Source organism: Hylobates moloch, unplaced genomic scaffold (genome assembly GCF_009828535.3).
Source record: "Hylobates moloch isolate HMO894 unplaced genomic scaffold, HMol_V3 SCAFFOLD_1, whole genome shotgun sequence".
In the NCBI taxonomy this organism is placed as follows: Eukaryota; Metazoa; Chordata; class Mammalia; order Primates; family Hylobatidae; genus Hylobates; species Hylobates moloch.
In genome coordinates this window covers 228766403-228779756 of record NW_026652276.1, presented here as the reverse complement: position 1 = coordinate 228779756, position 13354 = coordinate 228766403, and the positions used below count along the sequence as shown (strand labels likewise).

General features: G+C 38.3%; 1 protein-coding gene across 1 annotated transcript in view; it reads right to left on the bottom strand.

Moving 5' to 3' along the window:
• Positions 1 to 13354, bottom strand: part of CNTNAP2 (contactin associated protein 2) — a 1422658-nt gene that overhangs the window by 454981 nt on the left and 954323 nt on the right. The window contains exon 13 of the mRNA XM_058444445.1: positions 4011 to 4138. Coding sequence (XP_058300428.1) covers positions 4011 to 4138 — 128 coding nt within the window. The remainder of the gene's footprint in view (positions 1 to 4010; positions 4139 to 13354) is intronic.

Genomic DNA, 13354 nt, shown 5'->3' with positions numbered 1-13354 from the left:
AGCACTTTTTATTTTAGCGAACCATCCATCACCAGTCATACTTTCAGTGTCATTTAGATTTGAAGTTTCCATTTGGATAGGCTTTGCAAAAAAGAAAGAATGAAAGAACACACACACACACACACACACACACACACACACACACACACACACACACACACACACACACACACACACACACACACACACACACACACACACACACACACCTGTAAGGACATAAGCATTTCACAGAACTATATGGGAAATGCAGCAGATCTGAGTGGCATGCACTGATTTTCTTTAGCATTTTCATTATATGGGTCTGAGTTCAGATGAATCAAAGCAAAAATGAAACTCAGCAGGCATGATGAAATCAACTGAAACTGCTGAAATGGTTGGGCAGAGCCCACAAAAATGGTTTCATTCTCTGAGACTAGAGGATGGAACTGGGGCCTAATTCAAAAGGCAGGTTCTGAGGGCTGTCATCACTCAACTCCTCAAACCGAGAGACATTTTTCAATAATAGGTTTAGTCTTTATAAGCTGTAGCTTTGAACAGACTACAGTAAATGACACAGAGTAAGTTCATCTCTATAAACAGCAGGACAAATGCACTATGCCACTTTTTAAATGACATAAATTTAATCCCTACAATGTTTGTACTATGTTGGTAACTGACATGGGTGGCTGAGGCTAGTGGTGGGATAAGACCCAAATGAAACATTTTAAGACATTTTAATTTAATCAACAATTGGCTCAGGGACGAGAGTACAGTTGGGAAAACAACTCTGGCCTTGTACAGACACAGCTATTTCTATTCTCTGTTCCATCTTTTGTCCTGAAGCCTCTCAGAGGCTGAAAGTGTGCTCAGAAATTTGTTGTGTAAATGCCATTTTCAAAGAAGTATTTTCTTCATTTGTAAAGCAGAAAGACTAATATTTGCCCTACCCAATTCACAGGAGGCTGTGTGTAACCAAGGAGATCATATATGTATAAAAACTGGAAAATGCGGTTGATACGGAACACTCTATTATTACTGTGTCCATGCATGTGAGAACATTCTTGTTTTGTTGTTGTTGTTGTTAAGACGGAGTCTTGCTCTGTCGCCCAGGCTGGAGTGCAGTGGTGCAATCTCCGCTCACTGCAAGCTCCGCCTCCCAGGTTCACACCATTCTCCTGCCTCAGCCTCCCGAGTAGCTGGGACTAAAGGCGCCCACCACCACGCCCGGCTAATTTTTTTTTTTTTTTTTGTATTTTTAATAGAGACGGGGTTTCACTGTGTTAGCCAGGATGGTCTTGATCTCCTGACCTCGTGATCCGACCGCCTCAGCCTCCCAAAGTGCTGGGATTACCGGCGTGAGCCACCGCACCCGGCCGTGAGAACGTTCTTAAAGGGAACATGGGCTTCACAACTGCTGACTGCTACCAGGCATTCAAGTACCAGGTAGACTACTTACTCTCTGTTGCCTGGAAAACAATGAGATTTCTCTCTCTCACACAGACACAAAAGTATTCTACATAATTGCCATTAACTGTTGACCGCTTTTGCTTTCATGAAATATCAGGTAAAATATTATTTAAAAGAGTCTCTCTGAAGTTACAGTAATTTTAAGTATACTGAAATCATGTAATGTGAATAAATAAGCTTATTTTATTAATAGGTTCTAAAAATGTTTCTAAGAACAACGGCCCTAGAATAGAAATGCAAATGAACAATGACCACTATACTTTTCCCATTTTCTCTTTTTAAAAAGAAAGCCTGCCTGAAATACACCTTCTATAGCTCCTTTCTTGATTATCAGTTGCAATAATTTTATATCACAAACCTAAAATTAAATTATAAACCAATTTGTGTTTTCCAATATTTTTTGTGTTCATTTCACACAACGTGGTTTGAACTTCTTTTTCTTACTTCCCAGAGCACCTAGGAAAGTTCTAGATGAATGACAGCCTCACAATAAATTCTTCCTGAAGTTGATTTATTAAGAACGAATAAACTAATATTAATTATAAACTGCTCATATACTGCAGCATCTACTATTTAATGTTCCTAGAATCTTCTTTTTAAGAATGGTAATAAAAGTTTGCAGAAGGCCGGGCACAGTGGCTCACGCCTGTAATCCCAGCACTTTGGGAGGCCGAGGCATGTGGATCACCTGGGGTCAGGAGTTCGAGACCAGCCTGTCCAACATGGTAAAACCCCGTTTCTACTAAAAATGCAAGAATTTAGCCAGGCGTGGTGCTGCGTGCTTGTAATCCCAGCTACTTAGGAGGCTGAGGCTGGAGAATCACTTGAACCCAGGAGGCGGAGGTTGCAGTGAGCTGAGATCAAACCACTGTACTCCAGCCTGGGCGACAGAGCAAGACTCCGTCTCAAAACAAAACAAAACAAAGCAAAACAAAACAAACAAGAAAAAAAGTTAGCAGAAGTAGAATTTTTATAAATATATTAAGCTAATCAATTATTTAATGGGAACATTTTCTCAAATTCAAAGCTAACTTCAGAATTAGAATCGGTAAGCCAGAAATATTTTACCTTTATATGCTAATGAGTAATTATTCCATAACAAAAATGATTTTCATTAGATAACACATGACAGTCTTCCTAATTTTAGAGCAACACTATATTTCATTTCTTATAGTATCTGTTTAAAATGCATATATACTATTGCTTTAGGTGAATATCCTTTTCTTAGGCAGTTGAAATTAAATTTCTTCTGCACAGTTTTACTAAGACTGACTAAACAAATGAAGTATTATTGTTCAATAAGTGTGTGATAAAGATCTTGACCAGCCTCAATATTACAGGTAGCATTTTCAATGTAAGTAGAGAAAAATCAGTACAAAGTCCATCTCCCTTTTGTATTAGGAACATGGCATTGCTTAATTGCCGACAACCTCAATTTACTAAGTAGGAAACTGTTAAGCATGCATCATTACGTTCCTTAGGACATCTCTTTGAGTGGACACAATAATTTATTATCAAGTAGGTCTAATTCTCCCTTGATTTACAAAGTGGTAATAATATTCCATCTCACATAATGCTTTGCTAGGAGGAATCCAAATCCAGGCACTAAAATATTTACAGCCTCCCCAGGAGGAATTGGGATGCCGGTAGTATTCTCATTACCGCAGCTGAGACAATGGAGGGGTTTGCCTGAGGTCTCCTCAGGCAAGTCAGCTATTCGGGGAGCAGAATCTAGGTCTCCAGATGCCTAGCACACAATCACAAAAGCATAGAACTCTCAGGAGAGTTGCCTAAACCACGTGTCCCAGAAAGAAGAGGGAAAATGATGCCCAGGACGCTCACTGCAGAATCCCCACAGTGCAATCGTGTCACTGTTTCCCTCTGACTGCTCATAAAGCATACCGAAGGGTATCAAACAACATAAAATCCTAATGGTGCCCTTAATTAGGAGGGACCATCACTCCAACTCCCTTACCTCCCACTGTCCAAGCTAGCAGCCCCAAATTCCTCTCTGGGGTGACTAATCCTGAAAGCAAGACACAGTTACAGAAACAATCTTTGGCTTACAAGGGACCATCAAGCTCTGATGATGATGAAGTTTGATAGCAATAATGTCAAACTTTATATGGCCATAATCCAAGTTTACAATGATACATTAAGCCATAATGCTACTATTTATATCACCATAAACTCAGTTTATGGTGATATAAATAGTCATCCTAATGGCATTAACAGCAGCACTCAGTGGAATCACAGCTGTTGAGTACTGCATTTATGCTATTAGCATTGCTATTTATATCATCATAAACTTAGGTAGTCAAACTTGTTACATATGAATATAGAGGAAAGATGGGTATCCCCACTTTATGCCCAAATCTTGGCTCCTGTACTGGAGGCTTTATGGCTGTTCCCCTCCTCTAAGTTATCTCTGCTTGGGTTGCGTGATGATTCTGTAGGAGCCACAGGAGAGCAAGTCTGATTGCAGGCATCTTCTGAGGAGCCTGGAAACAATATTTAAATGGGAAAAGAAAGTGCAAGCCATAGCTGCTATGCAAACTTACTGTCTCCTTGGCAGCGCAGAGGACCCACACTCAATTTGGCTTCAGAGCCTTGCCGATCAGTATCTCCAACCACCACTTGGCTCACTGGCAGGTGATCTTTGTATGATAAGAAGCCAGCATCCTTCCTCCTGGATCACAGGGAAAGACAGAAAAAGAATGAGGAGGCTGAGTTAGAAATATGAATTTTCTGCTAGTTGCTTAAGTTGTCTAATGATGACATTTCAGTAATCGTTTGGAAGTTTACTAAGTAAAGCCACAGTTAAAGAGTTGTTCTCTCTCTTCCATAGGTGGTCTCATAGCACATTGATCAGAAGCCCTTCTGGCATCTTTTTCTTCTGTAAAACAGAAGTGACACCCTCATTTCCAGAGATTCACAACCATTATGCTGCGTACTCTTTTAGGTTGAGAGTACACCACAGCATGTCAAACCCTGAGCACACATGCAGAGTTTGCTGTTGTCACGGAATCAGAAGTTCAACAAAGTCAACCTGGTCGCTTGAATAATATGTGAAACAAAACCCTATTTTAAAAGAACCCTTTGTCTCTTTCATTGCTTTGAAGCTGTTCCTTCAGAAGTTTTCTTCCCTGTTGTACGTCAGTTAAATAAAGGACACCTTTTGTTCCTTCCTCTCTTGTTTAACAACTGGAATAGTTTATGTGAAGTTTCCAACACAGAACAGGTGTTCAATAAATGTCTATTTCCATCTACAATGAAGAGTGGAGCTGAGATTTGAGCCCAGTTGGCTTTCCTCCTGAGTTTGTTCTTCTGTTGACTCTAATATATTTATCTTGTTTCAGGTCTCCCAAGTCTACCCCGTATCCACCCTAAATGAAGAAAGACAAGGCTAGTTGCAAAGTACTGACTCTAGAATAGAGCATAGAAACCCAGGAGGGGTTTCTGGAGATGGGCTTAAGGTGAGTTATGTGCAGTGAGTTTTGGGGCCTGTGCAGCACAGATTCCACCTTCATGGAAAATCAGTGGCCTTTTGTCCTGTTTTTCTGCTGCTGTGGCTGAGGGATCCCTCATTTGGGAGTGAATGGGTGGGAGGCACAAAGCAGTGTGATGTCATTCCTCAAATTTACCCTTTCAGATGATTTTTTACTATTCAGTCTGAATAGAAATAACAATTTTGAAATTGCACATAGAACTCATCAGAAAAAAACCCGCCCTGATTTTTGGATGACAGGAGAATGAGACAGACAGTTCAATAACGTAAAGATTTGTCATTCATGTCTCTTAGCAAATAGTGCAGGGAATGGAGAGCAACCAACTTGGAGGCCTGTCTTGAAAATGCTATGCTGTGTGGAGCAGTTACTTAGACCTCTGACCTTCTTGAATGTCAGTGAATATTTGTTTCCTCATGTGTCAGGACCCATAGAAACCCAGGAAGGAGTCACAGAACTTGGCCAGTGGGCCTCAAATAAATGTATTAAATACTGCCTTAGTTATTTCATTGTTTTCAAAATGAAGAGTTTTAAAAAAATAATTATTTATCAAATCAGAATTAAGACAATGCAGAAAAGCACTGTGATTCTTATTGACACTGTAGCTACTAATGACGAGGCCTCAAATATCTCAGTGGAATTTTTTACAAACCCAGCCTCTTTTATTAGAAGTCTTATGAATTACAATCATGCCAAAGAGAAAACAAAGCCTTTGATATTAAACTTAATATTTAGTGCTTCTTAAAGGAACGATAAATAAAAGCACTCACTAACAGCATATGGTAATTTGATAACCTACTAGAAATGATGGAACTGAAGGCTGAGATTCAAGTTATTACTTAAAATTACATGATTCTAAATCAGAGCTCTGCAAACTAAGTCTTGAGACCCAAATTCTGTCCATCACTTCTTTTTGTATGGCTCAGAAGCTAGCTAAGAATTATTTTCACATTTTAAATGGTTTTAAAAAAGAAGAAAAAATATTTTGTGATGCTATAAAACTCAGTGTTCATAAGAAAGTTTTCTTGAAATACAGCCACTTTAAAAAGTGTATTGTCTATGTATGATGCAATTGCAGAGTTGAGAAGCTATGGCAGAGACCATATGACCCCCAAAGTCTGAAATGTATATTATCTGGTCCTTTATAGAAAGAGTTTGCCAATTCTAACTCATAGTGGGGCATAACTGCCCATTTTTGCTTTAGGAATTTATTGAGCAAATATCCCACTGACTATCATGGTAGGCAACTGTTGTGTAACTCGATCAAGTTTCCAAAGTTGAGCAAGGGGTTTGGGAAGGGACAGAGGAGGGGACAAAAATATGTATTGAGAATAAATGCAAAGAAACATTCAAGAGGAAAGAAACCATCTACACTTCAATTTATTTATTGTAACACTGAGAAATAAATTTAATTAATAATAAACTTTTAAATTTACTGTGCATTATATAGCAGGCAGTCATATGTCAGCTTTGGTACAAGTGAGATCTATCCTGTAGGAAGAGAAGGTGTTCTGCCACTTGTGGCTACTCTCATTGTTTAACCATTCCAGCATCTATAAGATAGTATGGGTAATTTTATAAAAACAAGATCTTTAAATAGTGGAATCTCTATGACATTCTGTAATGAAATGAATAATGATCATGAAAATCTGATCATTATTAATCAAAAAATTGTATTATATATAATGCAAAAAATTGTATTATATATAATGCAAAAAATTGTATTATATATAATGCAAAAAATTGTATTATATAATACATGTTGCATGTATTTGTATTATATAATACAAAAGATTGTATTATATAAATAAAATATAATACTATACAACAATAAGAATGAATATTCTATTGTCATTTGGATGTTTCCAGTGTTTGGCTATTATGAATGAAGCTGCTATGAATGTTCTTATAGACGTGTTACTTATTAGCCTTCATTTATGTCAAGCATTTACCTAAAAGTGGAAATGCTGGGTCATAAAGTACACATGTTTAATTTTAGTGGATAATTTCAAGCAGTTTTCCCAAGAGCATTTACCAATTTACATTTCTACCAGGGATGTATGAAAATTCAGGTTGCTCAAGATCATTGTCAGCACTTGGTAATGTTATTTTATTTTATTATTATTATTTGTTTTTTGAGATGGAGTTTTGCTCTTGTTGCCCATGCTGGAGTGCAATGGCACGATCTTGACTCACTGCAACCTCCACCTCCTCGGTTCAAGCGATTCTCCTGCCTCAGCTTCCCGAGTAGCTGGGATTACAGGTGCCCACCACCACACCTGACTAATTTTTGTATTTTTAGTAGAGACAGGGTTTTACCATGTTGGCCAGGCTGGTGCTGGCCTCAGATGATCTGCCCTCTTGACCTCAGGTGATCTGCCCATCTCAGCCTCCCAAAGTGCTGGGATTACAGGTGCGAGCCACTACACCCGGCCAGTAATGTTGGTTTATTTATGATGAGTGACAGTGTACTACCTTCTTATGAAACTAGTGCTAGGAGAAAGCATTTTTTAAAACAAGTGTTTGGAAATATTCCTATTATTATGTAATTGTATTGCCCAAATTGATATGTGTATAACCTTATAGGAATTCACATATCTACATACTCTCATAATTTGGAAATATAATTTTTAAGTGTTTGTAATAATTTTATAAACGTACACTTTTAGTAGGTTTTGAGCTTAAAATTTTTTTTTTTTTTTTGAGACGGAGTCTTTCTCTGTCCCCCAGGCTGGAGTGCAGTGGCGCGATCTCGGCTCACCGCAACCTCCACCTCCTGGGTTCACGCCATTCTCCTGCCTCAGCCTCCCGAGTAGCTGGGAATACAGGCGCCCGCCAACACGCCCGGCTAATTTTTTGTGTTTTTAGTAGAGACGGGGTTTCACCGTGTTAGCCAGGATGGTCTTGATCTCCTGACCTCGTGATCCGCCCACCTCAGCCTCCCAAAGTGCTGGGATTACAGGCTTGAGCCACCGCGCCTGGCTTAAAAAAATTTTTAATACTAAAAACAGGCATTACTTAATTGTTTTGCAAGAAAAACTGATTAACATCAGGGATGATAGAAATTTATAAGCCACGTTTTATCAAAATGTTTGCATTATTGGTCAATGATACTGAAAATTTAATATCATGATTCATTAAGTGAGAATAACAATAATTAAGTGAGATAATGTACATTATTCTCATTTACTGATGAGAAGAATGAGAATCAGAGAATTTATCTAGACAAAGGTTACCAGTGGTAGTCTGGATTCAAATTCACACTATCTGGATCCCCTCCTTGGACTTTTCATTTTAAAAAGGGGAAAAAACAAAACAGAATATAAACCAAAACACCACTATGTAAATTAAAAGAATTTTCCTTTTAATTCTCATTTGCAGATGAGGTGAAAAGTAGCTTTCACCTGAAATGCTGAAGTTACTTGTAAGTCATGAATTCAAAGATATCTGCAATGTTTTATTCACATTTACCCCAAATCTATCAACATACCATACTAAGCAAAAAAGAATTCTAGAACTACCTCATGCCCAAATCAACCAACGTTTTTAATGATATATTGAAGTTTATAAGAGGTTGCCGTATAGCTAGTAGTAATAACACTCAGATATTCCTTACCCAATCAACAAAAGAGGGAAAGAATTGTCAGCTGAGAAAATAATAAAAGGAGAAAATAGTATCAAGATGCCTCCTTGGTCACTTTTGACTAAAGATCTAAACAGGGTTCCAGAGAATGGAAAGACACAAACAATGACATGTGAAACTCTCAAAGCAGCGGACTCTACATTAGTTGTGGAAACTAATTCACGAAAGGCAGTAAAGTGGTTTAACCAGCACAAAGTTTATGTGATCCTACAGCACAACCTACTTATTTTTTTTTTTTTTTTAAATTTTAGAGACAGGGTCTTGCTCTGTTGTCCATGCTAGAGTGCAGTGGTGCAATCATAGCTCACTGTAAGCTCGACCTGGATTCAAGGGATCCTCCTGCCTCAGCCTCCTGAGTAGTTGGGAGTAAAGGTGCATGCCACCACGCCCACTGTTTTAAATGTTTTTGTGTAGAGACAGATCTTGCTTTTGCTTTTTTGCCCAGAGTGGTCCCAAACTCCTGGCTTCCTGGTGTGAACCACTGTGCCTAGCCTCCACAACCAACTTGGGTTCTAGAGAGGGGTCCTCTGAAATACCTTTATGATGTCCATCTAAGCATCTTGTGTGAATCTTTTTGCAGGCAAAACAAGCCTGTGTTGAAAGTTATGATCCTTACCGATTGAGGTCAATCTAATTCAGGGAGATATTCAGTAACTATCATGTTAGCATAATAAGCTAATTATATCTGTTAGTGGGCTTGTACATTGGAAAAATTCTATCATCCATTTCCAATAGGCCCTGAACTAAGACTCTTACATGCTATTTCCATCAGCATTGTTACTCAAGTAAAGCTTGATTCTATGGATTTTGTTTCTCTAACCTGGTGTTACTGTTATTTCCCTTTAGTATTGTTTTTCTGAAGAATCCTGTCTTGCTCTGCTGTCTTTCCTTCACTTTTTTATTGTGCTGAGAAAGCAAACAAGCCTCCAGACAGTTTAATCTTATCCTTAGCTTAAGGAAAAGTAGAAAACAGAAGCCCTAAAGAAAAATAAACAGCCCCAGTTTTTACAATGAGCCTGCTCTTCTACCAAATATTATGAAAATGATTATACTGAGTTTATGATTTTAGGTCTAACATGTAAGTCTTTAATCCATCTTGAATTAATTTTTGTATAAAGTGTAAGGAAAGGATCCAGTTTCAGCTTTCTACATACAGCCAGCCAGTTTTCCCAGCACCATTTATTAAGTAGGGAATGCTTTCCCCATTGCTTGTTTTTGTCTGGCTTGTCAAAGATCAGATAGTTGTAGATATGCAGCATTATTTCAGAGGGCTCTGTTCTGTTCCATTGATCTATATCTCTGTTTTGGCACCAGTATCATGCTGTTTTGGTTACTGTAGCCTTGTAGTGTAGTTTGAAGTCAGGTAGCATGATGCCTCCAGCTTTGTTCTTTTGGCTTAGGATTGACTTGGCAATGTGGGCTCTTTTTTGGTTCCATATGAACTTTAAAGTAGTTTTTTTCCAATTCTGTGAAGAAAGTCATTGGTAGGTTGATGGGGATGGCATTGAATCTGTAAATTACCTTGGGCAGTATGGCCATTTTCACGATATTGATTCTTCCTGCCCATGAGCATGGAATGTTCTTCCATTTGTTTGTATCCTCTTTTATTTCATTGAGCAGTGGTTTGTAGTTCTCCTTGAAGAGGTCCTTCACATCCCTTGTAAGTTGGATTCCTAGGTATTTTATTCTCTTTGAAGCAATTGTGAATGGGAGTTCACTCATGATTTGGCTCTCTGTTTGTCTGTTATTGGTGTATAGGAATGCTTGTGATTTTTGCACATTGATTTTGTGTCCTGAGACTTGGCTGAAGTTGCTTATCAGCTTAAGGAGATTTTGGGCTGAGATGATGGGGTTTTCTAGATATACAATCATGTCATCTGCAAACAGGGACAATTTGACTTCCTCTTTTCCTAAATGAATGCCCTTTATTTCCTTCTCCTGCCTGATCGCCCTGGCCAGAACACTACGATGAATAGGAGTGGTGAGAGAGGGCATCCCTGTCTTGTGCCAGTTTTACACTGTTGGTGGGACTGTAAACTAGTTCAACCATTGTGGAAGTCAGTGTGGTGATTCCTCAGGGATCTGGAACTAGAAATACCATTTGACCCCGCCATCCCATTACTGGGTATATACCCAAAGGATTATAAATCATGCTGCTATAAAGACACATGTACACGTATATCTATTGCGGCGCTGTTCACAATAGCAAAGACTTGGAACCAACCCAAATGTCCAGCAATGATAGACTGGATTAAGAAAATGTGGCACATATACACCATGGAATACTATGCAGCCATAAAAAATGATGAGTTCATGTCCTTCATAGGGACATGGATAAAGCTGGAAACCATCATTCTCAGCAAACTATCGCAAGGACAAAAAACCAAACACTGCATGTTCTCACTCATAGGTGGGAATTGAATAATGAGAACACATGGACACAGGAAGGGGAACATTACACACCGGGGACTGTTGTGGGGTGGGGGGAGTGGGGAGGGATAGCATTAGGTGATATACCTAATGCTAAATGACGAGTTAATGGGTGCAGCACACCAACATGGCACATGTATACATATGTAACAAACCTGCACGTTGTACACATGTACCCTAAAACTTAAAGAAGTATAATAATAATAAAATTAAAAAAAAAAAGAAAATCATTTTACTGAGTTTTCCTATACAGTAATTCTAGCAGAGTAGAAGGACTTCTCTTTTGTGAAGTTTTAGGATTATTTAGTAACCCTTAAAAAATGTATACTCTGTGTACTTTCATGCATTTCCATCACAGCATCACCCAAACTAGAAATTTCTGGACAGAATTCAGGAAGTCAAAGTTATAGCTACAGAAGATATCTCATAGAGAGAAGTACAAATACAAAATAAACACATGAGAAGAAGCTTAATACTATCATTCATTAGGGAAATGTAATTAAAACTACACTGAGATGCTACTTTACACTACCAGGATAGCCATAATCAAAAGGAGAGGCAATATCATGTGTTGACAAGGATTTGGAGAAACTGGAATCATCGCACATTGCTCGGGGGGTGGCCTGTAAAGTCATGATTCTCCTGTCTCAGCTCCCAAGTAGCTTGGATTACACTAAAGTGCCACTGTGCCCAGTCATTTTTGAAAATAGTTTGGCAGTTTCTTAAAAAGTTAAACATAGACATACCATATGACTCAAGAATTCTACTTCTGGATATCTATACAAGAGACATGAAAGCATATGTTCACACAAAGCCTTTTACGTAGATGTTTATAGCAGATTTGGTCATAAGAGGCCCAAAGTGGAAATCACACAAATGCCCATCAACTAGTGAATGGATAAAAGTATGGTAATACATACAATGAAATATTATTTGACAATAAAGAGGAATGAAATCTGAATACATGTTGCAACATGAACAAACCTCAAAAACATTATGCTAAGTGAAAGAAGCCAGACATACAAAAAATCACATATTCTAATTTTACTGATATGAAAAAGCAAATCTACCAGGACAGAAAGGATATTAGTGGTTGTCTGGGGCTGGGAGTAGAAACAGAAATTCATGATTGCTGGGAATCGTATAGGGATAATGTTGACGTCCTAAATTGGGATTGTGTTGATTTGTTGCACAACTCAATGAATTTTCTAAAAATTTACTAAAAAAAACCTGTACACTTGTATAGTTAATTGTACAGTTAAAATAGATGAATATTATGGTATTTAAATTATACCTCAATGAGGTTATTAAAAAAAAGAACTGTAGATAATCTCAAATGCCAATTGGCAATAAGGTCCGACAAGTGTTTTGCACACATCTCACTGGAATTAGCAGGGTAATGAACTACAAAGTGGTGTATTTCCTGGCTTTGGTGTTTTCTACTTTGTGACTATGAACCAGGACTACAAAATCTTTACTGACTCTATTTTTAAGGGCTTTTCCTACCTTTAAAGTTTATATCACTATATAAACGTATTCCATTGACCTTTCTTCCTGGATAGAAAATACACCTTTCTTAGATACCCATGATTTGTCTGTTTTCCTCACCTTTGACCTCTATATAGACATTCATTAACAAGAGTCAAGATATTTAAATGGCACAGAATGTCCCACCAATTTCCTCCATGTTTCCTTTTCTCCTTCATTCCTTATTTAGAATTTGTCTTTTGTATCCCAACCTGAAACATGTCACTTTTCCAAACTAGCTTTAGGGACTGTGTCTCAATCACAGACAATCAAAACATTCTTGGTTTTTCCAGGACAAGCTTAACAATAAAATTCTGTTTGACTGTGAACATTCATCATTGTAATATTCTGAAGATGCCAACATTTTTAGCATTAAATCTGCATCTCAAGGATGGCTTCTAAACTTTTTGGAGTCTTTTGTATGATTTTTGGTTCAGACAATTAAGTTCACTTTACCTCTAAATCTTTGTATCTCTTTCCTCCATCTTTTTTTGTTTTTAAATGGAGTTTCACCATGTTGGCCAGGTTGATCTTGAACTCCTGACTTAAGTGATCTGTGCACCTTGACCTCCGAAAGTGCTGGGATTATAGGCATGAGCCACTGAGCCCAGCCTCTCTTTTCTCCACCTTTTCTGCATTCTAAGAGTCATCCTCAAATACACTGTACTTTTTCCACAGCAAGTGTTTAGAAAAAGTAGGTCAAGGCCGGGCACGGTGGCTTACGCTTGTAATCCCAGCACTTTGGGAGGCCGAGGCGGGCGGATCACGAGGTCAGGAGATCGAGACCACGGTGAAACCC